This window comes from Garra rufa, chromosome 10 (genome assembly GCF_049309525.1).
Source record: "Garra rufa chromosome 10, GarRuf1.0, whole genome shotgun sequence".
NCBI lineage: Eukaryota > Metazoa > Chordata > Actinopteri > Cypriniformes > Cyprinidae > Garra > Garra rufa.
Window position 1 is genome coordinate 34,137,782 of NC_133370.1, and position 25,490 is coordinate 34,163,271.

A 25,490-nucleotide genomic window follows, 5' to 3' on the forward strand; every position below is an offset into this window, starting at 1 on the left:
CAGTAAGACACATAATTTATGTTATAACAAACTATAGAAGTCTTAATACCCAGGGTTCACCTTTAAAAAAGTTTAAAAACTTTAAAAAAGTGGAAGTTAAAATTCATAATGTTGGCTCTCATCTATTACTTGGTTATAACGTAGCAATATATTAACAGCTCACATCACTTTCAAACCAAGCAGCTTTCCGTTGGTTAATTAACCTGTTGCAGAATCTTTGTGGGGAACTTTTTTTGCCCACATGCGAAATCTGATTGCGTGGATTCCTATTGCAATAACTGGATTCACTGACTTTATAATCGCTTGTCTTTTGAATTATCTTTATTTGGGGTGTTTCTCAATCAGTATTTCTCAATATATTATATAAATTGACGGTCCTAGTTTTCAGTTTTGATCAGGGTTTAAAGTGTGCCCACCTTTTTTTTCTCTCTCTGAGACCTTCTCTCTCAAAGTGATGAAGACAAATATCAGCCTCTTTGAAGGTCTCTTTTCAGATGAAATGCACCCCTACACATCATTGTCGGCATGACTCTGAATTCAGGGCTGCTTTGTACATGGAACAAGATGTGGCTAATTTTAGCTAGCTTTTCCGTGGAGAGAACAAAATGAGGACATTATTCATAATGACATCTTGACTCAGCCGAATAAGGCAGACATGTAGCTCACGGCGTGACCCGGTGGTCCCATTCACAACGCTGATACAGTACTTACTAATACTCCCTCCAGCCCGTCTTAGTAAAATCCCTTACTTCTGAGCAAACCTTGCATTTGTTTTGCTCTGATTTTCTCAGCGTTCAACACAAATCCACCATTTCAGCCCCCCTGATGGTGCAGGACTCTTTTAGCTTTGCAGTGACTCAAATTGAGGCCGTTCCCGAGCGAAGATGCAGCAGTGAAACGGCAGCGTCAGCTTTCAGTCTCGGCAGGCGAGCGGTTATGTGGCTGTGCCGCCACACCCTGCTGATGCTATTCTAAAAGCTGTCATCTTCCACTGCCCACCGCTGCGAGCCAGATAGTCCAGCGAGTAGCTCTGCTATTGTACGCCTGCAGAACTGATAACTGGCCTTTCACTGCTGGCCTTAACTTTCTCTCTCCTGTTCACACTGAGAGTTATGTTGTTGCTGGAGGTCTCAAGTAGCTGTGTTGCATTGTTTGGTGCTAGCAGGAGTTCCTACCACTGGATGCTCTAGTGCTACACAACTTTTATTTTTATTTATTTATTTTTTCAAAATCTGATCACAAATGAGATGTATTAGATTTTTAACAAAGAATCAGTTTCTTTAAGTTTTCAGTTTAAATTAGCATTTAATTATGTAGGGATGAGTAGTATTAATACTTCTGCTGAAACAGATAATCTCTTGCCATCGCTGATAAATGTTAAACAGATGATATTAAAATTCTACACTAAAATCTCAGTTTAAATGCTACAAGAGAATTTAGGCATCACAACATTATAATGAACATTATGCAAAGTATATTTTGAGATTTGCTAAACTTTAGATTTAACAATGATTTTAATGATTAGTCTGAGCTTTAGATGATGGCATAAGTAATCTCAATTTGAAAATAAGAGATTAAGTAAATATTATCTAACAATACTCCCTATATGTTTAGATATAAATTAAAGCAGTGGATAATATGTCATGTTTAGATTAAGAATAAATAAAAAAATAAATAAAATAAATATAAATGTGCATGTGTGTGTATTTATATACATATATATAACAAAAAACTGTAAACAAAAACTTTTATTTTGGATGCGATTAATCACGATTAATCATTTGACAGCACTAGTTCGTACATAAATAACTTTTGTAATGTTACATAAACTAGGTTTTCATCGATTTTTTTTTTTTACTTTGTTCCTGAATGTGAACAGAAAAGATGTTGAATCACCTACCTAATATTCATTAGCTTAGGCAAAGTCTAGGGTTTTGTCAGTCAGTCATTTTATATAAGTACCCATTCATTTCCTCTTTTTAAATCACTGTCTTCAAACACAAAGTCAGATTTCTGCAAGTTGTTTTTGAACCGCAAGGTTAGCAGCACAACTCACTTGGGTCTCTGGGTGTCTGACAGCCACTAATCACGTGTCTCTTCCTTCCTCCACTCCGTACAAATGCAGCAAACAGGAGAGGTAGGTACCTTCAGATCATGGCCAGGTGTCTTTCTGTCACAGTTTTCATTTCAGAAGTGTCATCCGTCTCACTCTTCACAGGCTGCAGGGTGTGCAGGTGTGACCGCACATATTACTGTTCATTAGCGTGTTGTTTTGAATGACTGTCCGTTTGGTTCATCCAAAACAAGATGTTGGCTGAAATTGAATAGAGATTGACAGTAGTTTACCCCTCACACCCTGCTGTCCTTGAAAAGCTCCAGTCCTTTGGGTTCACTTCGTTACAGTGGTGCATGCTTGCTGTTGTGATCGTGATGTTTTATTTTTGGGTTTTTTGCCGTGCTGTGTTGATTCTGTTCGTGTTGATCCTTCACCTCCTCCTGAAGGTCACTCAGACTGAGTGTGTGCAGTCAGCCTTTCTGCTGTCTCACCTGAGCCCTGAATGGCCCATTGTAAAGGAAATGCCAGCCCGGCGGCTGCCGAAATAGAAATGTTCTCGTCTTCAAAGCTGACATTTCCCTCCACCGAACTGTTCTGTTTCATTTTTTTTCTCCTTCCTTCTTACTGGCTAATGTATGAAATATCTCTCTCACGCGCATACGCTCTCTCTCACAGAGTAAAATGGCCATTTTCTGTTATTTTTATCTGCGTTTTATTCTGAACCCAGTACAAATGGATCCTTTTAGCCTCTGGTGTATATGTATTAACTCCAATCTGAATAATTGAAGCGTGCTGAGACTTACTGTACGTACAATGGAGGCGAGGGGTTACGTGTCCAGCGCTCTAGTGATTAGCGATGCAGTACACCCAGCTCTGTTAAACGGCATATGCTGAAAACCCTTCGGTGTGGCCCGCCTCACTGGTGTCAGCCTCATTTGAGCTCTTCGGGCTTTATGAAAGCTCGAAAACTGTGCTCAGAACCTTACAAATTGAGTGCAGTGAGATGTGAAATTTCCCATGCAGTTGGCTCTCCCATTTTGGTTAGGGATTTGTGTCCGTGTGTCTAAGGATGGGTTTCCACTGACAGATGTTCTGCGTCTCTGTGTGTGTGCGCTCACGACAGCTTTACCTGCTGGAAGAGCGCACTCGGGAGTGCAGGTGCTACAGTGGCGTAATTACCGGTGTTGTGCCATCCAGCTGATGTGCTAATTACCTAGTCGCCTTGTTTTCCCCACAAACAAGGAGCGTTGCACCCTGAATATTTAGTAAGCTTGCTAACAGAATCGAGTGAGGCGCTGAACAAACACACTATTTGGCTTTTATTTTGGATCACTGTGACCCCTTCATATCCCAAAGGGATTTCCTAATGTGCTCTAAAAGCAGTGAAGCCTTTATAGGAAATGAAGCTCGTGCTTTTTAGACTGATTAATTTGTTGTCTTAAAGACCCCATGAAAACAAATTTGGAGTTTTGCGGCTTGTTGTCGACCTCTATTAGCTTTGAGGTCCTCTGTAGACTTTAGTATACTTTTTTTTGGCAAATAGAGCTTTTATATGTGGATGTATAGAGATATAATAAATATCCTTTTATTTTCAGGAGAACTAACCAAAATATTGTATTGTATTGTATTATATTATATTATATTATAAATAAAGCTGAATAAATAAGCTGATTGATATAATATTTGGCACAGATACAACTATTTGAAAATCTAGAATCTGAAAACAGTTGTACAGCTTTTTTCTTTTTTTTTTTTCTTTTTTTTTTGATAAAAAGTTCAAAAGAAAGAAAGAAATCTTTTGTATCATTTGTAAATTACTGTTATCTTTTTATCAGTTTAATGCTTTCTTTGATCAGTTTAATACTAAAAAAAATAATTATAAAAAACCTTACTGACCCCAAACAGTAGACTATAATAAATTAATACAATATAATCGACAATATAACATTTTGTCCAAGCAAATTCTCAAATCATGTATTGAGTCGTCAACACAAAAGACAAAATTGTAGTCAGAAGAGTGTTTAATAGATGTTAATTTATTGTGGAAATGCTGATGTCCACATTTCACCGTCCCATCCCTCAAAACTCTTTAATTTATCTGTTTTGTCAGTTTTTGTTGTCTATTTCATATCTTTCGAATCTGTTGGTTGGTCTGACATGGTCTGAATGTGTCAAACAGAAGCACTCACGCAGACTCCATTTTGCTCTTACAGGAAAAGGGCATCCCCCCTACCGAAAGATGATCACTCTAGTGGTGTAAAGGATTGTCTTCTGGCCAACTCGTCTGATCCTGTAGAAATGAGGAGACTCAACTACCAAACACCAGGTAACACACCGTACACCATATGTACTGTAGCCACACACTACCAGTTTGCCAGAGCCCCATGTGTTCTCCACCATATGTACGCTTGCACTCTTCCTCTGACTCAGAGTGTGATATTTGAGCTTATCACCATATGCACAATGCACAAACACAAATTCAGCCTCTTCCTTACATACACAATGCATGCACACCATCCATTGTACTATATCATCTGTATCTTGTTCAGTAACCCTGATATTATTTTTCTGTACACAAACACACGTCAGCATATGCCACCAAATGTGTCATTTAGCATAAACAGGATGTGTATGCGCACATGCAGGCACACAGTGATTGAAGTGACAGCACGTCTTTGTAATCAGAATGATCTATCACTGCTGTACGTATCTTCCAATCTTCACTGCCCACCACAGCCGTAAAAACAGCAAGAGAGAGGAGCCGCTTTCAGTCATAACACTGAATCTGAAAGCCACATATTAGCTGCTATACAGAAAGGCTGTTATGTGGTTTTGATATTTATTTTAATTTGAATAAATATATTGCTATTTAAATATAGAAGTTTTAGAACATTGTAAGGTGTTTTCATCAGGTGTTTAACATTTCAGTGTGAGTATACTAAATACTAAATAAGCAGTAACTGTAGGAAAGCATTATGAAGCACTCTGCTTTATATTGCACATTAGTATTTGTCTTTTGATGGCTCTGAAATCAGCTGTTCATTCCAGTTCCTCCATTTACCGTCTCATCTCCTTGGAGTGTCTTATATGGACTCAATTCACCCAAAGGCCTCTTGCACTCTTTCAACCCCTCTTTGTTAATTAGCCTTCCTGCTTTCCATTCCCAAGGTGAGTGAGAGGCAGATCTGTGACGCTAAGAGAAAATGTCAGGCCTGCCTCTCTCTCTAATAGCTGAGCGGTGGCAGTCGAGCCAGGTTATTACAGACCCTTTCAGTCCTGAAGAGCACATAATTACCGCAGGCAAAACAGCCATACAGCTCTCTTACCGTGAATCCCTGCTGCCATAGCCAGCGGTTTTCATATGGCAGCAGAGTGGCTACAAGCGCACTTCACATTTCAGCGTTTGATTAATTTTTGAAACACTGGATTGAGTTGTTTTTGTGTTGTTTATGAGTACAAATTATGTGAGGGTATATTAATATAGGGTTTTTTCTGCTACAGGTACTTTTATGCTTTGGGGGTATTGTTTTTATTATTACTTTTTTTTCTTTTGGTTATTTGAAGGTTACATTAAAATAGTTTTGGAAACTTATTATGCCTTCCTGTATTTTGGCAACTTTTCTAAGGGCCATTCTACAGAATTAGTTCAAAGTCAGAGTTGGAAACGTCTTGGGGAAAAAAAAAAAATCTGTATGTAAAAATTTGTATGTATGTAAATTGTTTAATATCCAAGGTACACATTTCTAGTCATTGTGCAGCAGTTTATTCTCATATTGTATTTTCAGAAAGTTTTGGAATATTTGTCCTTTCACAGTAATAATATTTTAATTAGAAGGCTTATATTGACCTATTAAGATTTAGCTTACATCTAGATTGTAAATATATATTTTATTATTTATTTATTTTTTCCTATTTTATTAACATTTTTCAGAGGTAAATAAATAACAATTACATTTTTAACAATATTTTAAGTGTAAATTAAGAATTATTGTATTTTAAATCAATTAATTAATTAGTTTGAATATACATTGAAACAATCACTTTCATAACATCTTACTTGATAATTCACTATCCTTTTTATGACAAAACATTTCATGTTAAAGTAGTGACTGCACTTTTGGTTTTGGTAACGACCATATCAATTTTAACTTGCAAACACTACTAAAACATTCTAAAATACAAAAAAATGCAACACTGTACTAACATTTATTTGTCTGTGTGTTCCCTTTTGTCACGAACGAAACAATAATGACATGTTTCGGTCGTGACTGTTTTAAAAGGGACAATTTCATGGGATAACACCCAAAAAAAATAAAGATGTCACTACCGAAACCAAATATTTTGTTTTCAAAATTTCGGTTTCAGTAGTGACTATTTTAGATACTTTTGAACCTAGCTCAAAGATGCAAAATCAGCACATAGTTAGCTAGCACAGTTCTGAACAGTGGTACACATATTGTATAAAAACTAAATGTTATGGAATAACTCCCAAAAACTGCCTAATTGCAGAAAAAAAGATGTTTGGCAGTGACGTTCCTTAAAGGTGCACATAGATTTCTCAGACTTTTGAACACATTTACCTTAAAATGATAGGACTACTATCTACTCACACCTTGTAGCTATGAGAGAGAGGGACACATGAGCATTTCCTGATTATGAATTTAGGGGTGTAGTTAAAATCAGTCTCAGCCAATGGACAGTTTCGGTAATGAGATGAAGTTTTCTAATTTACAAAGAAAATATAAAATATATATTTTTTTAACTTCATTTTTTTAAAGAATCAAAAAGATAGCGGTTAGGATTCGGGACAGCCACCTCCCAGTTGAAAGTACCCAGTAAATTATGATTTAAACTATATTGAGCTTACTAATATTTTAAATATTATTGTGGGTTTCAATAGATAATAGAAGGATCTTAGTAAACATCTAAGATTTGAATACTTTCAGTTTGCACCAATTCTAAAGAATGGCCCTTAAATGTTTTATGTAAACATTGTTTTACCCCTTAAAATATAAAAATCCTAATATGAAAAAATTAATAATTATACGCTTATAAAACTAAATATTAAAAAAAGCAATGTTAATCTTCATCGTGTGAAAAAAATTAACAATTCATGACTGTCCATTAGTTGCGGTATCTTTCCATTACAACCAGCAATTTTGCTAATATTATCAGCAGTAGGATAAATGTGATGTGTGATTAAAAAAAGAAAAATTAAGGTAATATCACATGTGAGTAAAGTTGTTATGTGTGAACTGTGTTTATGTGTTAATTTAATTATGTGCAATTAGGATATTATAAAAAAATTGCCTTCTAAAATGGCAAGGAAAAAGGCAAGATTAAAAAAAATTCTTTAACTGGGATATGATAAAAGTTGTATTTGTGGTGAATGATATCCTGTTTATGATGATTCAGAATAAAAAAAACGACATAATTATCCTGTAATGCATGTATGCCCACTGGTGAACATAGCTGATGTGAAAAAGGTGTTTTCTAGTGCCCTAATTGAAGAACACCCATATCTCAGACAGGAATACCTTGTGTTGTACCTGCATTAACTGCAGGAGTATGTTATGTATGTTTATTGTGTTATGGACACACATGCCCATATTCTTACTTCATTTCCTGCCACTGTCTTAAATGTAGCAGCAAGGTTACGTTTCCAGTCCCATATCCATACATTTTAGGTTACATTTTCACTTTAATGACCTTGGACATTCATTTCAATTCCAGACATCTCGTAATCTGCCTTTCCCTGCTTTGCATGCTGGGATGTAGCTCTTCACTGCCTAATTAACTTGCTGTTTAACATGGATGTAGCATGGACTGTATTCACTTAATGTGCTTATGGTGCAGCTTATTGCGCTATTAGCCTCTAAATATACAGAATACTATGCGTCTCATTTGTCTCATTTGTGTGCTAGAAAACAGCGGTAATTATATGTAAATGGCAAACGCCATTTTTGTAATATAAAATATGATAGCATGTGCCTGAATTTATGTAATTTATGTACTACTTTTGTGCTACAAAGTTAAAAAGGATACAGGATTCAGTGATACCTACTTATAAATTAGCCATCAATTTTTTACTGTTTTTTGTCCTTGCCTAATGTTGCTTTGTCAAATTCTGTACATATGGTGGTCCCACAAGTTGACTAGATATCTTAATTCATCAAGTAGTTCTCAACTTTTACATTTACATGTACAGTATCCTTACCTGTAATGTAAAACTGTTCTTCTAAAACTTCACATCAGCCCTATTCAGATAAAATGTGCGTAAGTTGCAAATATAGCTCATATATGTTACAGCACATATTCCACCAAAGAAATATAAAATGTGTCAGCAATCTACCAGATTTTGGCGTCACGTCAGTGTTGTTGATTAAGAGAGTGGCCCCATGATCCTGCCGCCCACTGTCTCGCAGTAACGGTTGCGTGAAGTAGCTGGCAGGGGGCTCGTCCAGACATTACTGTGCTCACTATGGGCATAATGAACTCATAATAGGGAATCATACCCAACCATGTCCCATTAAGCATCCCAGTCCTGCTCATTCATCCTCAACCACTGGAATCCTAATGACAGATCCTCTCTATTACAAACCCCCCTCCTTTTCTCATCAAACAACACACAGGCTGAACATTTCCTCAGATCCAGCTGAGCATGTAGCCTTGATACGTTCACAGGCGCTGACAGTGGCAGGGAAATGTTTTTGGCAGTAAGATGACCCCCAGACAAGAAATCCAGAGCTTGTTTGGGGGATGGACGTAAGCGGACACAACATATGTCAGCACTAATCTCACAGAGGGATTGTGTCACATCAAGGTGCAAGAAGAACCTCTTGATGTCGTGCCCTCCTCATCTCAAAACTGACAGTCTTGCTCCCTGCTGTGACGATACAATGCATCAGGTGTGATACTCTGGGATGTGTTCTGCTCACCACTTCTTGTTGTCTTATTTTCTCTTTTAGGAATGAGGGAACATCCTCCCATATCTGTCTGCGAGCTGGCAGACCACATTGAGCGACTCAAGGCCAACGATGCCCTCCGATTTTCCCAGGAGTATGAGGTAGCACAATAGTTAAACTTATTCAACTAGTGCAGCTCTAATATTTTGCATCTCTAGGATAGGGGTTGCTTACAGTTGAGGTCAAAAGCTGTGGACCATTTAGGTAACAACACAGTATTAAGAATCAAGGGGATGTAAACTTTTGAGCGGGGTCAACTATTATTTTTCTCTACTGGACAATATGTAAATATCTTTTATGTGAAATATCTTATTCAGGCCGGTACTAAATAAACAATAACATGCATTTTGTATGATCCCTCTTATTTTGGTCAAATAATTAACATTTTGCAGATTCTAAAAGGGGATGTAAACTTTTGACCTCAAATATATCTTGCTCCTTGAGGACCATTTTCCTGCAAAGTTTTCTTTTAAGTGATATTCAAACACACATGAACCATCTAAACAAGATGTTTAGGGTAACTTGAAAGTTACAGGCAGTTGTGTTGGATCAGGTTTGGAACTTCCGAAGCAAGATTGGCTGCCTACGTAGTTTAGAGCAGGAGTACCCAATTCTCTTTCTGAAGATCTACCTTTGAGTTCCAACTCTAATGAAAGACATCTGAACCAGCTAATTAAGATCTTTAGAAACACTTTATAATTACAGACAGGTGTGTTGGAGCAGAGTTGGACCTGAACTTTGCAGGAAGGTAGATGTCCAAAAATAGAATTGGGCACCACAACTGCTCATTTGCATAAAGTTGAGCTTTTCTTTTGCTTCGCCTACGGTGTCTTCCACTCATGTTGCTAGATATCGCCAACTCTTGTTGAAAATGAAAGAAAAATCGTGCAAATTTGTACCCTTAGGGGTACAACAGCTTGTTACCTCAGACAGTACTCTCAGAGGAACACATCTGTACCTTAATTACTCCTTAAGGGTTCTTAGTAGTACCTTAAGATCACTAATATGCACCTTTTACGGCTAGAAAAGGCACAAAGGTGCACTTTTAAGAGTGACAAGTAACAAGCTGTTGTACCCCAAAGGTACAATTTTTGTTCTTTGTTTTTTTTGACAGTGAGTGTCGAAGGTTGTCGCTACCAGAGTGAACTTCCTTTAATCGTTCTTTCTCTGCAGAAACTCAGCAAAACTTTAGCTGGTTGTGCTTTTAGGAACTTTTTAAACTTCAGCTGTTGTTTTTTCTGGGTTTCCATTCTTTAATCTTATTTGGCATTTTTATTTTGTTTCTTTTGTTAATTTGTTGCATCTTGTCTGTCTTTTAAACAATTTTCTCACATACTTTTCTCACTTTGGTGTTATCTAGTACATTCTCCTGCTATCAACGCTTACAGCACCTGTATCCGGTGTTATGACAGCTGCTCACGCTTACTTCTTCCAGATATGCAGATGTTAATTTTTCCATGATCTCTCTCTAGAAATTGTCAATATACACATAGACCGATGTTGGGGAAAAAAGCCTTTTGCTAAGAGCGATACAATTACTAACATGACAGTCAGTCACCCTAAAGGTGCGGAATTGTTTATTACAAGATCAAACGGTGTTGACCCAGTTGCTGTTGAGGTTTTGACAAACACTTGGCGAATATGTATTAGCAGATTTGTCTGTACTCTTCCAAGAGACCCATTAGAGATGTTTGCGAGCAAAGAAGTTGCCGATTTGCCAGCATCACACATCTCTTTGCTCTTCTTGTCTCACTTCGGGTTCCTTTTTATTCAATCACAGTTGTATTTATAGTAAAGCTGCAATTAAAACTTCACTCCAACCAACGAAACCCTCTTTTCTGTAATTGCACGTGCCTGTGGAAATATATATATATATATATATATATATATATATAAAAGACGACAAGGATTTGTTCTTTTTATAGACCTCCTATTATTCATTCCTCTCTACAGATGTTTAGTGACACTTTGAGGGACGGGTCGAGCTGTTTCAGCAGCCATATGTGACAAATCTCTACTCCCTCCATTGCGTTTGTGGTTTTCACCACACAAGCCCTCTGTAGCCAGGCGGTGCTCACAACCTGCTCTTGGCATGTCGTGATGTCATGTCCTCCTGTCAAGGAAGGCCCCCTCTCAAGGGGACAGATGGTTCCGCTTGGGCCAATGGGAGTAGCCTAGTCCTGCCAGCATGAGTAAGGCAGTGGGACACCAGCACGTTTATTGGCTTCGTGCAAAATACATCCGTTGCTCAGTTTCATTGTCTCTCTGTTGCTCATATCTGCCAAAGATACTCAACCTCTTGTTTCCTCTGCCTTGTAATGAGATGCTACTTGCATTTGACAAAACTGTGACTAAACCCTAGAGTCGATCTGTACATAAAACCAGTATGACAACTTGTAGATTTATGTACTAATTTAACCCAGTAGTCAGTTGTTTTTACACTATTTACCCTGCATAAACATGAGCTAGAATTTGAAGAGTGTGTCCCAACATTTCCTCCCTGGCTTTTAGGTGCTCTGTAGATCACTCCTCAGCTTGACTGGTGGCAATAGCAATAGCTAACACTCCCATCAGACACTGATTCTCACCAGTAACGAGCTTATGTTTGTCAACCCACTAGAGCCGAAGCTTTTTATAGGAGCCGGCACTCACCTCCCACCGCTATCATTATCCGCATCTCTCAAGCTTGTCATCTCATGTAGTGACAGCTCATATTTGTTCCCCTTGTTTGCCGAGCACTGCCAGTCAGCATTCCAGCTGTCTTATTCGCACATTACCTGGTACTTGCGTGCGAAAGCTTACGGCAAAGTAAATGTTCCTCCAAGATGCTTGCCGATAAACTGGCAGAGAAACACTTAGCATGTCAGATACTTCAATATGGCTATTTATTTATATTGAGTGCTGAGTTGCTGTTTACCTTTGAGCATTACATTATATGTGGAAATTTAAAACCAGTTATGTTTTGGAGAGAGTGCTTAATGGCAGCTTACAGAGGCTCTCAAGAAGGCATCGAAAACAAGCGAAGAAGTTTGAAAGGATCCGAGGAGGCTGACGGTATCCCGAATCAGGTGAAAGGTGTGGAGGTTGATGGACACTGAGTCAACCAGAGCCTTGTCCAGAACAGGCAGATCAATGCTGTATAACAAGAGACCCCGTGACATTATTGACTGGCCGAGCAAGCTGCTGCATATTGCCGTCGATCAATGTTTAGATACGACCCGGTGTCATTTGAGCCGGGGAGACCTGTGACTTGAGAAGGAAAGGGAGAGAGTGTTACCCCACCCCTAGCCCCTTGTGTAATCCTCTGAAGTCAGAATGATCCAGTATCCAGCTCAATGCAGATGCAAGTGCATCTTTCATTTCTTGCTGAAAATGTACATTTTATTCATTTGACTGATGTTTTCATCCACAGTGACTTACAGGTGCAGGAATATTTTTGTCAGTATGTTTGCTCCCTGGGTATTAAACATATGACTTCTTGGTGTTTCTAGCACCATGCTTCATTGGAGCCACAGGAACATCAAATTAACCTTTTCATATGCAAGTTGTATATGAAACATTTTCTGCTTCCCGTTTGTGAGTGTTGTTCCCTGTCGATACTACACTCGTACTGCTTCGTAAGACGCTTATGGGGAAAAAGCTCCTTTTTCTCCTGAGACTGAAGTATTTCAATAACGCAGTGTAACTGCAAGACCATTGGTTTGTGCAGTGAGATGAAAACAAACCAATGGCTCGGCAGCGGAGCTGCACGAGCCTGTGGCAATGATTCGCGCCCGAACGCGCCAAAAGGGGCGGAGAATTCGGCTATATAAGCGTGCATTTCGCCACAGGATCTCAGATCCTTCTCCTTCAGCGACGACTTCACATCTTTGCTGACATTGACTGACCTTCGCTCGAGAAAGAAGCCTCTCGCCGTTGAAGAGCCTCACAGTGGATCCGCCTGCTCGTCCTTTGACGCTTGAAGCAGCTGACAGCGATTCCCTGCCGTGATCCGGCGATAGAAGAAGCTTATTCCAAAAGAGCAAATTTTATTGGCGTTGTTGCAAATGCCACGGCGTTTCTGTCGCTCGTGCAGAGCCCCTCTGCACGCTGTTGATAGTCACGCTGAGTGCGTCTCGTGTTTGGGCTCCGCCCATGCCGAGGCTGCGCTCGCTGAGACAGATTGTTCCCATTGCAGGGACATGAGTCTCGCCTCTTTGCGCTCGCGGCTGGCTTTCTTTTCAGAGAGCTACCTCTTCGTACCTCTTCTTCCTCCGCCCTCACGACGGTCGACGGCGCTGAAGAAAGAGGATACGACAAGTTGCCCCCCCTGGATGAATCTGTGGCCGCGCATCTGTGCCCGCCCACTGCCATCGGCTGGAAGGCAAAGGCAACTCACCCGTCCAAGCCATGCAGGACCACTTCAGCCCTTGCTGGACGGGCTTATTCTTCGGCTGGACAGGCAGCATCAGCACTGCATTCTATGGCGGTCCTCCAAGTTTACCAGGCAAAACTCCTCCGCGGTATGGATGAGGCTGGTATGGATGACGCTGCGTTCCGTGAGTTACGCAGCGCGACCGACCTGGCGTTGCGTGCAACTAAGATGATGGCACAGGCGATTGGTAGATCGATGGCCAGCTTGGTGGTGCTGGAGCGCCACTTATGGCTTAACTTGACGGAAATCAAGGACGCTGACAAAGTCGCCTTCCTTGACTCCCCCATCTCTCCTACCGGTCTGTTCGGTCCAGCAGTAGAGGGGTTCGCGGAGCGCTTCACCGCTGCTCAGAAGTCGTCCCAGGCCATGCGACACTTCCTGCCGAAGCGCACAAGCTCTGCAACGGCTCCTAGTCGTCCTAAACCGGCTCCGACTCAGCAGCCTGCAAAGACCGCCCGGCCTGCTACTCAGCCAGCCCCCCAGGCGGAGCCACGTCAGCGCTCCCGCTCGGCCAGACGCTACCCGTTTCCTAGACGTCAGGGACCCCGACCCAAGATTGTGTTGGACCAGGCGCCTCCAGCGTCTTCCTGATTTAAAGGACAGGAAGAGGAAAGGGTCAAGTTTCGCTCAAGCCGGACCAGCCCTCAAAACGGCTCTCGTCAGCCTCCAAACACCCCGTTCTGTTCTGGGTACAGAGTGCTGTGTGACTGTAAAAAATACAGCTGTAACTCACGGGCCCCTTCTGTCAGCGCCCTTACAGCTCACCTCTGTGATAGCGGGAAAAATAAAAAACAAACATTTTCAAAAAGAGAGCAAATTTCCTCTTCCAGAGTTGTTAAGCGGCACCCATCCGCTCAAATCAATGCAACCCCTCAACACACGGGTCGAGGCTTGGAAAGCCATCCCCGGAGTGTCGAAATGGGTTATGGGCATAGTGGAACGAGGTTATACACTTCAATTCGCTCGAAGACCACCCCGCTTTCGCGGGGTGGTCTCCTCCTCAGTTCACAGCAAAAACTTGGAGGTTTTGCGCTCAGAGGTGAGGAATTTGCTGGCAAAAGGTGCCGTGGAAACGGTGCCCCCAGCACAGAGCAAATCGGGCTTTTACAGCCGCTACTTCCTCGTCCCAAAAAAGGATGGCGGTCTGAGACCCATCCTCGATCTCAGACGTTTGAATCGCGCCCTCATGAGACGGCCATTCAAAATGCTCACGCTAAAACAGATCCTTTCGCAAATACGCACAAAGGACTGGTTTTGCTCGCTAGATCTGAAGGATGCATACTTTCACATCCAGATTGCCCCCCACCACAGGCAATTCTTGAGATTCGCCTTCGAGGGAGTGGCTTATCAATATACAGTCCTTCCATTCGGACTGTCTCTAGCTCTTTCCCCTCTGAGGCAGAAGGGAATCCGCGTCTTAAACTACCTCGACGACTGGCTGATCCTGGCCCAGTCAGAGAACGAGCTAATACATCACAGATCCACGATCCTCAGCCACTTGCAGTGCCTAGGACTCAGGGTCAATTTTGCCAAGAGCGCTCTGTCTCCCAGCCAACGTATTGCGTTCCTGGGAGCAGTTTTCGACTCCATTCAAATGAAGGCAACGGTTGCGCCGTAGCGAGCTCAGACCATCCGGAAGCTCGCGGCCTCCTTCAAAATCGGAGCCCTTCGCCCTCTCAAAGCTTTTCAGAAGATGCTGGGTCTAATGGCCTCAGCATCTCCGGTACTCCAGCTGGGCTTACTTCAAATGCGCCCTCTGCAGTACTGGTTGAAACCGAGAGTTCCTCCTCAGGCCTGGCGTCTAGGACGCCTGCGCATCAGGGTAGATCAGACCTGTGTCACAGCTCTGACTCCTTGGAAGAGTCTTCCTTGGATGGAACAGGGCGTTTCCCTGGACATGGCGTGCAGAAGGAAAATGGTCTCGACAGACGCGTCCAACTCAGGTTGGGGAGCTCTGTGCGATGGCCAGCCAGCATTCGGCCAGTGGTCGAAAGCCGAAAAACGCCTTCACATCAACTGCCTAGAAATGCTAGCAGTGTGTTTGGGCCTCCATACACTTCTGCCAGTCTTAAAGGGACACCACGTCCTAGTCCGCTCGGACAACATGACGGTGGTGTCGTACATAAATCACCAGGGAGGTCTTTCGTCAAGACGCCTCTTCACACTAGTGGAACGTCTTTTACGATGGGCTCAGTGCAACTTTCGCTCGCTCAGAGCAACTCATGTGCCTGGCAGGCTGAATCAGGGAGCAGACATGCTGTCTCGGAGCAACGTCTCCTCAGACGAATGGATGCTTCATCCCCAGACGATTCAGGAAATATGGGCGGTCTTTGGCAAGGCTCAGGTAGACCTTTTCACCTCAAAAGACAATTGTCACTGCCCAATTTATTTTTCAAAGGAGCAGGATGCGTTGGCCCACAACTGGCCCAATCTCCTGTTATATGCTTTTCCCCCGATCGCCCTGATACCACACATAATCAGGCGGGTCAGGGAACAGAAACTCAAAATCCTGCTAGTGGCCCCCTTCTGGCAGAACCAACATTGGTTCCCAGATCTCCACCGGCTGCTGTCATCAGCACCGTGGCCTGTTCCGTTGAGACGAGATCTCTTAACACAGGCGAACAAAACGCTTTGGCACCCCCAACCAGAACTGTGGGCGCTGCACGTCTGGTCTCTCGACGGGAGCCTTTAGATCTCCCCGAGACCGTTCTAAATACTATTTTTGAGGCCAGAGCACCCTCTACCAGGCGACTCTATGGACTCAAGTGGTCTGTCTTTTCCGCCTGGTGTTCCACCCGCGGTGCAGACCCGAGTTTGTGTGACATATCAGTGATTTTGTCATTTCTTCAGGAGCTGTTGGACAAGGGACGTTCTCCCTCCACGCTCAGGGTTTATGTGGCGGCCATAGCGGCATTTCATGACCCTATGGACGGTCAGTCTGTGGGAAAGAACGATCTGATCGTTCGCTTTCTGAAGGGGTCGAGACGGCTCAACCCTCCTCGCCCCGTCACAGTTCCTACTTGGGACCTACCCACAGTACTGAGAGCTCTGAAGAGCCCACCATTTGAGCCGCTGCAGTCTGTTGACCTTCGACCTCTAACGCTAAAAACTGCCCTGCTGCTGGCATTGGCATCAGTCAAGCGTATGGGCGACCTACAGGCTCTATCCATAAATCCTGTATGCCTGGAATTCGGGCCAAATGACTCTAAAGTCATCCTGAAGCCGAGATGCGGCTATGTACCTAAGAGTCTCTCAACACCGTTTAGAGACCAGGTTATCTCTCTCTTGGCACTTCCCCCCTCGGAGCAAGACCAAGGCTTTAATCCCCTCTGCCCCGTGAGAGCATTGAGGTGTTATTTGGAGCGTTCGGCTTCTTTTAGGAAGTCAGAACAGCTATTTGTATGTTTTGGAGGCCGCACCAAGGGGTTCTCGGTCACAAAACATAGACTATCCAAGTGGATAGTGGAAGCTATCATGCTGGCTTACTCTTCTTTGGGTCTGCCATGTCCCATGGGGGTAAGAGCCCATTCGACTAGAGGCGTCGCCTCATCATGGGCCCGGTCCAGCGGAGTATCCATTGCAGAAATATGTGCGGCGGCAGGCTGGGCCTCACCGTCCACATTTGCTAGGTTTTATAATCTAGATGTCCCTGTCTTGCAGACTAGGGTCCTTTCTGCATGAGGAATTCTGTTACTAGTATTGCTATGTATGCACTTGGCCTCTGGGAGTTTCCAAGTGTATCGTTTTCCTTGGAACGGAATGTTCATTAGGTTATCCTGATTGAGCAAATTGGCTCCTACTAGCCCATTCTGTGCTAGGGCCATACAGTCGTTCCTCTACCTTAGCAACGGCGGGATTGTACTGGTTCCCCATAAGCGTCTTACGACGCAGTACGAGTGTAGTATCGACAGGGAACGTACTCGGTTACTTTCGTAACCTCGGTTCCCTGAGATACGGGAACGAGTACTGCGTTGCTTGCCGTTGCTAAGTAGCTGCACGACTCAGTCGTCGCTTCAGTCGAAGAACCTGAGATCCTGTGGCGAATGCACGCTTATATAGCCGAATTCTCCGCCCCTTTTGGCGCGTTCGGGCGCGAATCATTGCCACAGGCTCGTGCAGCTCCGCTGCCGCGCCATTGGTTTGTTTTCATCTCACTGCACAAACCAATGGTCGTGCAGTTACACTGCGTTATTGAAATACTTCAGTCTCAGGAGAAAAAGGAGCTTTTTCCCCATAAGCATCTTACGACGCAGTACTCGTTCCCGTATCTCAGGGAACCGAGGTTACGAAAGTAACCGAGTACGTTATTGCTACTATTGTGTGAATTTGGAATGTAAAAACACAATAGAGGAAGAAATTGCGAGTAAAGTCAGTTCTTCGCTTTATTTTCAATTCTAAACCTCCTAAAATGCACTGAATGATTGTGCCATCAAAACAACCAGCCACAAATAACTTGATCAAAGTAATTTATGTATTTTATATATTTGTTTGTTTGTTAGCACCATACACATTGGTGTCTAGATACAATTAGAATTTTTATCCAAGTTCTTGAGTTATTATTATTATTATTATTATTATTAGTCTGATAAGTGCCGTGACAGCAATGAATTGTTGTGCCATCAAAACAATCAGCCACAAATTATTTGATAAAGGTTATTTAGTTTTATGTAATTATCATAATACACTGTATACCCAACTGTAGAAACAGTTGGATTATTATTAGTAAATATTTCTAACATTAAAGGAAAAGTTCTCTTTAAAAATGTACAGATAATTTACTCACCCCGTGTCATCCAAGATGTTCATGTCTTTCTTTCTTCAGTCATAAAGAAATTGTTTTTTGAGAAAAACATTTCAGGATTTCTCTCCATATAGTGAAACCGATCATTTCACTAGATACGACCCTTCTTTCTCAGCTGGGATCGTTTAGAGCCATTTGAAGCTGTATTGAAACTGCATGTTGGAAGTTCAAACTCGTGGGCACCATAGAAGTCCACTATATGGAGAGAAATCCTGAAATGTTTTCCTCAGAAAACATCATTTCTTTACGACTGAAGAAAGAAAGACATGAACATCTTGGATGACAAGGGGGTGAGTTGAGTACATTATCTGTACATTTTTGTTCTGGAAGTGAACTTCTCCTTTAACAACAAAAGTTTATTAAATGAACAATGATTTATCCCATTCTTTTTTATAGTGGACTATCTCTTTGCATTATAATGTCTCAAATAATCCATTTTAATGGCTGTAACATGGTATGACCCCTCAAACATTTGTACATTGCAAACAACTGACCTCTAAACAGGCCTTGCCTGGAACGTCTGTTACCCATTCAGGGCATCACCTCATGCGAGCAACCAGTGATATATGCAGGGTTTTCCTCCAGATGTGTTCATCTGTCCTCTCTCTTTAGAGCTTCCTGTCAGTCTCCATAAATCCACACTCTCTCTGTTGGGTCTGCTATTCCTTAGCCATTGCTCTTCCCTCTTCCCTCCTGTCAGCGGGCACAAAATCAAGCACAGGCATGAAGTCCACATGGACACCAGTAATCCATTAGTCCAGGCTGAGCGTCTGAACGCTCCCTCCTCTCAGCGTAATCTTTAGCATCAAAGCCATATGCCACAATGAGCTCAGGTACGGACGTACTGAGTCAGTGGTACTATTATCGGAGCCCCCTACGGTGATCATGTTTGAATTATGGTGTCACTGAGCACTAAGCCATCTGTTGGTTGCCTGTGATAATACAGCAGATGAACTTGCTGTTATTACAGGGCAGATGATCACTAGTAAGGGAACAGAACTGCAATATATCCACAAAGGGATCCAAATTACCACTCTTGAGCTTTGCCAGTCCATCAGTTCTAACAACCCCTGGTGGCAAAGTCAGCTCTGGTTCTTGCGGGTCTCCATTCAAAATGTTGGGTTGCTATAGAAACAAAGCCTTTCTTGCTGAAGTGATGCTAGTTCAAATTTACCCCTGCGGCACTCTGTGGTATCAAGCTTTAAACAAGGTGCCTCAAAAGACTGAACAGATTTCTCACTCTCTCCCCCTCCTTCTTTTTGTCCTCTCATCTTTCCCCTACAGTCCATTGATCCAGGCCAGCAGTTCACATGGGAGAACTCCAACTTGGAGGTCAACAAGCCAAAGAACCGTTATGCCAACGTTATTGCTTACGACCACTCGAGAGTTGTTCTCACCCCTGTGGACGGTAAAAGTCAAACTAATGTGTTGACCTTTAACATTTCATTATAGTGACAGATGTGTGTATGTTTAGGAGCAGCAAGCAATTAGCACAAATACTGGCGTAAGTGGGCCACCAGTGAATTGTTGTCTTTCTCTATAGGTGTTCCAGGCAGCGACTACATCAATTCCAACTACATTGATGGCTACCGTAAGCAGAATGCCTACATTGCCACGCAGGGCCCTCTGCCTGAGACTCTGACTGACTTCTGGAGGATGGTTTGGGAGCAGAGAGCCAGCACTATTGTCATGATGACCAGACTGGAAGAGAAATCCAGGGTGAGTTCCAGGATGCAGTGTTAAACTTGTCAGCAAAGATTAAAACTAATAATTGAGTGATTTAACTTTCACTCAGTAGTTCTCTTACTTATTTATAATAAATTTGTTCTTTTATTTTTATGTAATACTTGGAATACCACATTTTTTTATTGAATGATTATTGATTATTGAATGAGTCGTAATTCATATATCATCATAATTCAGACATAAACGTGTCATATGCCCAAAGACTAAAAAAAACAGTAAAAGTAAAATACAATTTAAAATCATTTCTTTGAGTTCCTTTCTGAGATGGCAGAGCTGAATTTTCAGCAGCCATTACTCATGATTCTTTGATGCACAACGGTTATTTTTAAATAAACAGCATTTATTTAAAAACATAAAGCCATTTTTCCCAGTAAAGACCTAATTTTATAAAAAAAAAAAAAAGTTTTCTATCACTTTATCCATTACTCTAAAAAAAAGTACATTGAATGATAGTGTAAGTACAGAGTACATAAAATTCTGTGTTCAAAGAGCACAATTTCTTCGGCCTGAGGTTCACTCCAAAATAGTAGTATAGTTCCTATCCAACCTCACAAAATACAGTAATAAAATAAAAGACAAAATACCATTGCCATCCTTTTTGTTGGATGACACAGTACAGCGGTTCACAACTCTCTCCGTGCTATAAAACATCCGTCTGTGCTTGGCACTAAAGGGACCTGCGTTTCTATGAGTCCAATCACTATGTGGGCTTTTAGTGCGCTGTTGTGCTGGGTGCAGCAACAGGCCAGTGGCACCCAGGGTTGGTGAGAGAGCGAGTCTGTCGACTAGTCTTCTGTTCAGCTCAAATGTCATATCTGACAGTAGATAACCTGTAATTCCTCCCCCTGGAGAATGCGTGCACTCAGGTTTTTGTTGATGGATGGGAGGTCAGATGGGAGCTAAAGGCTTATAGAGAAAGAGACATGTGTTGGCAGAGCTAGCGTGGTAAATGAGTGGGTTTTGGCAAGGCTCCGCACCTATAAAGCATTACTTCATAGGTAAAGGGCGTCCCCAAGCCTTGTGATGAAAACCTCCAGCAGAGACAGAACTACTGGCCTAGTTTCACTGCTGACAGGACCTACCTTGAAGAAGAAATAAACTCTGCGTCATTTTTAGTTGGTCTTTGCCTTGAGTAGATGATTCAGTGCTTTACAAAACATGCCATTTAGGGCAATTTCTGCCGCTATTGTCTAATTTTAAAACATATTTTGTTGTTCATAGGAGTTGCCCTCAATTCAAAAATAAGCTTTGTCCTCTGTGAATTATTGGGTACAGGTCAAACACCCCTCTGCCATAACTCACTAATTTCAATGCTAAACAGTAGCTTAATTGAAATTATTATAAATTATTTTTTTAATCTTTATATTATAATGAAAGAAAAAGAAAGAAAGAAGAAAGCAAATACTCTATTTGCACACCCATTGAAAAGTATGAAAAGATTTTTTTTCTTAGTTTTAAGGTCCAATTTTGAGAGGAGAAAGACTTATATATTCTCAGAGTTGCGAGTTTATATCTCACAACTTTGCAATTGTGAGTTATAAAATCAGAATTGCGAGATATAAACTCACAAATCTGACTTTTTTTTCTCAGAATTGTGTGATATAAACTCGCAATTCTGAGAAAAAAAGTCACAAATGCGAGATAGAAACTTGCAATTCTGAGAAAAAAAGTCTGAATTCTAAGTTTATAGCTCGCAATTTTGACTTTATTTCTTAGAATTGTTACTTTATTTCTCAAAATTGCAAGTTTTTTCTCAGAATTGTGTTCCCGAAAAAAAAAATAACTTTATAACTCTCAATTCCGAGTTAATATCACACAATTCTGACTTTATTTCTCAGAATTGTGACTTTATTTTCTCAGAATTGCAAGTTTATTTCTCAGAATTGAGTTTTGTCTCTCAAATCTGACTATATAACTTGCAATTGTGAGTTTATATCACGCAATTCTGAGAAAAAAAAAAGTCAGATCTTTGAGTTTCTATCTTGCAATTCTGATTTTAGAACTCAAAATTGCAAGTTAATATCATACAAATCTGAGAGAAAAAAAAAAAGTCAGATTTACGAGTTTTTATCTCAGTGCAAGTTTATATCATGCAATTCTGAGGAAAAAAGTCAGAATTGTGAGATAAAAAGTCGCATTTACTGTTTTTTATTTTTTTATTCAGTGCCAGAAACGGGCTTCCATTTCTGATTAATGAAAATAATACATTTCAATTTTAAGTGTCTGTAATTTCAAGGGGCTTGCAGCATCTATTCCATGCACTCTTTGACTCTGTTTCAATCTTCACTCTTCACTCTTAAACAGGTTAAGTGTGACCAGTATTGGCCTGTTCGGGGCACAGAGACTTATGGAATGATCCAAGTGACCATGCTTGATGCTGTTGAGTTGGCAACCTACAGTGTGCGCACCTTTGCCCTTTACAAGGTAAAAAGTGGCTTGCCTTTTCTTCTCTATATAGTACGTTTCCACCTTTTCAGCCACTTAACCTCCTTCCTCCCACTTTGTTCACACAGAATGGCTCTAGCGAGAAACGTGAGGTCAGGCAGTTCCAGTTCATGGCCTGGCCAGACCACGGAGTGCCTGAATACCCCACCCCCATCCTAGCCTTTCTGCGCAGGGTCAAAGCCTGCAACCCTCCCGATGCTGGACCCATGGTAGTGCACTGCAGGTTAGCGCCGGCCCCCAGTCTTTCATTTACTGCTGACCTTTTTACTTTGTTCGGATCTTATAAAACTGTCTTGTAAAGTGAACAGTGGTAGGTTTGCCTGGTGGAATTGGTAAAAAAAAGCTTGGGTTTCAAATGTAATTTGTGTTTTAGTATAGAATATTATGAAAATATTTATATATGCAGTTAATTTGATAGCATGAAGATGTTATTAGTTGGCATTTTTAGTATTAGTATCCAGTTAGTTTGTAGTGTAACCAGTTTTTCTATCTCAGTGCTGGAGTGGGCCGCACGGGCTGCTTCATAGTAATTGACGCCATGCTGGAGCGGATGAAACATGAGAAGACAGTAGACATTTATGGTCACGTCACATGCATGAGAGCCCAGAGGAACTACATGGTGCAGACTGAGGACCAGTACATCTTCATCCACGAGGCCTTGCTGGAGGCCGCCACCTGTGGAAACACAGAGGTCCCTGCCCGAAACCTCTATGCCCACATCCAGAAGCTCACCCAGCCACCGCCAGGAGAGACAGTCACAGCCATGGAGCTAGAGTTTAAGGTGACTGCACAACACCACACCTATTTAGCTCAATATTAAAAAGTGCATTCAGTCATACATTACCTATTTAAAAAAAAGTACAAAATGAATAGTACATTTGAAGAAGATCAGTAGCCTAATCAAAGCTGTTTTATTTAACGTTTTTAACATTTGTTGTTTTCATTTTAGTTAACTCGTGATTTTTTATCACATGAAATCTTATTATTTTTGGATCACTGAAATACTATTATAGCTAATAATACCTAATTACCTTATAATTTTAGTTTAAGTTTTAAGAAATGTGTTGTTTTTGGCATTTTTAGTATGTGTGGGTGTGTATCTACTAATTTTTATTTCAGTTTTAATTATAGTACATGAAGCTAAAGTAAATTAAAATGATAAATGTTGCCCCTGTAGCTAACTAAAAAAAATATTTATATATAAAAAAATTAATTTCAGTTTTATTTAGATTTTATTTCAGTTAACGTTTATTTTAAGTAACATTTTTTATGGTTTTCATTTAAGTTAACTGTAATATAACTTTAAAACAATGCAAATGAATGTTTGAATCAGAAGACAAAGTTTAGGGTGTTTATAAACCAAACATTCAGAATCTAAAATCGGATTGGATTTGAAAAAAAAATTGTAAACAAACCTGACTGTAAATTTTTTATTGAAAATTCTTTGCTGTTCCATCTGTTAGTAGTGCTGTTGGGATATACAGTCAAACCAAGATTTATTCAGAAACCTTCAAAACTTATCACATTGTCAGTTTATTGGCTACAGTTTAGAAAATGGTAATACAATATGAAAAGAACTCAAGATTTAAACCGTGTCAGAAAAAAAGCATCTTGATAATGTCAGATAACTTTGATAGAAAGGTATATAACAAAACATGGTCAAGTCAAAGTGTTCAATTTGTGGTCCCAAATTTTTATCTATTTCACTGGTAGTCCACTGTATGAAGAATTTTTGGGTCACAGTTTACTTTATTTTGCTATCCTCACTTACATAAATTAACTGTAGTGTCCTGCACCCAGTAGTAAAACAAATATCAAAAATTATAACTGGTGTCTGAATAATTTTTGGTTTGACTGTAAGTGAATTCTGGTATAACTAGGATGCTCAACTATTCTAGAAGTAGAAACAGCATCTGGCGCAAAGACTGGATTGGGTACCCAGTACAGACAGAGCTTGTAGTAGAGCCAATGGTCTCTACGCGCTCTCTGCTGATGTCCATCTGTGCTTTCTCTGCCCCGCTGCCAGTCACGCCCTCGCTTTCCCAGTCAGACCGTTATGCTCTGTACTGCTGCAGAGCTCACCTTCACTTTACAATCACAACAGACACACTTTTAGTGCCGTTGTGCTCTATAGGGCACAGCTCCCCCACATATAAAAAATATTCTTTTTCAGACCGTTTTCCACTATAATGTTTCTGCCAGCTTGTTTATGCTCAGGCCTTCTAAACCCAACACTGTTTCCACAGAGACTCGCCAACTCCAAAGCCCACACCTCGCGATTCATCAGCGCCAACCTGCCCTGCAACAAGTTCAAGAACCGACTGGTCAATATCATGCCTTTTGAGTCCACACGGGTGTGCCTGCAGCCAATCCGAGGAGTGGAGGGGTCTGACTACATCAATGCCAGCTGCATCGATGGATACAGGTAGCTGCTCGTGCCAAACCGTTACAAAAACATGAAGGAGCATGTTCACTTCAATTCTCAAGGTTAAGATGAAATGTGTATAATTTCAAGTAGCTGCTATACATAAACATATTAGTAAGATCCATTCACGATTCTGTCAGTTGTGGATCTAAAAAGAAAAAACTGACTGCGCAACCAGTTGTGTTGCATTATGAATCACTCTGACACATTTCAACGAATCATGAATCAGAGCTTGCGTAGCTAGAAGTATCTATTTACTTCTAGCTAGAGTTGGTTTCAGGCTGCTGTTTCCAGGCACAGTAATCAATCCAGGGCCCAAAATTTAAAACATTCACCGTTCACTGTTTCCTATCAACCATGAAATGTATTTTGATTTTTAATCATATATTTTTTTAATATTTAATTTTGGTTATATTAAGTGGCCTTAACTACTGTGTACTAACATTTAAATTATTCATTTGATACAATGCACTTATTGCACTTATTGATAACATGCTTTTACACTGTACCTATATTAAAAAAATATTAAATAGGACACTGTTTGGCTGAGAAAATCGCCTTTAAAGTGGTCCAAATGAAGTTCTTGGCCATGCATATTACTAACCAAAAATTAATCTTTGATATACTTACAGTAGGAA

The 25,490-nt window shown here is 41.0% G+C and overlaps 1 protein-coding gene across 9 annotated transcripts in view; it reads left to right on the plus strand.

Annotated features, from left to right (window-relative positions):
• ptprfb (protein tyrosine phosphatase receptor type Fb) overlaps positions 1 to 25,490 on the plus strand; it is a 224,462-nt gene that overhangs the window by 191,638 nt on the left and 7,334 nt on the right. For all 9 annotated transcript variants that reach the window (XM_073848873.1, XM_073848876.1, XM_073848878.1 and 6 more), the window contains 8 exons: positions 4,270 to 4,382; positions 9,025 to 9,122; positions 19,521 to 19,644; positions 19,780 to 19,955; positions 22,287 to 22,406; positions 22,496 to 22,650; positions 22,923 to 23,208; positions 24,674 to 24,852. In XM_073848873.1, the coding sequence (XP_073704974.1) occupies positions 4,270 to 4,382; positions 9,025 to 9,122; positions 19,521 to 19,644; positions 19,780 to 19,955; positions 22,287 to 22,406; positions 22,496 to 22,650; positions 22,923 to 23,208; positions 24,674 to 24,852 (1,251 nt within the window). The remainder of the gene's footprint in view (positions 1 to 4,269; positions 4,383 to 9,024; positions 9,123 to 19,520; positions 19,645 to 19,779; positions 19,956 to 22,286; positions 22,407 to 22,495; positions 22,651 to 22,922; positions 23,209 to 24,673; positions 24,853 to 25,490) is intronic.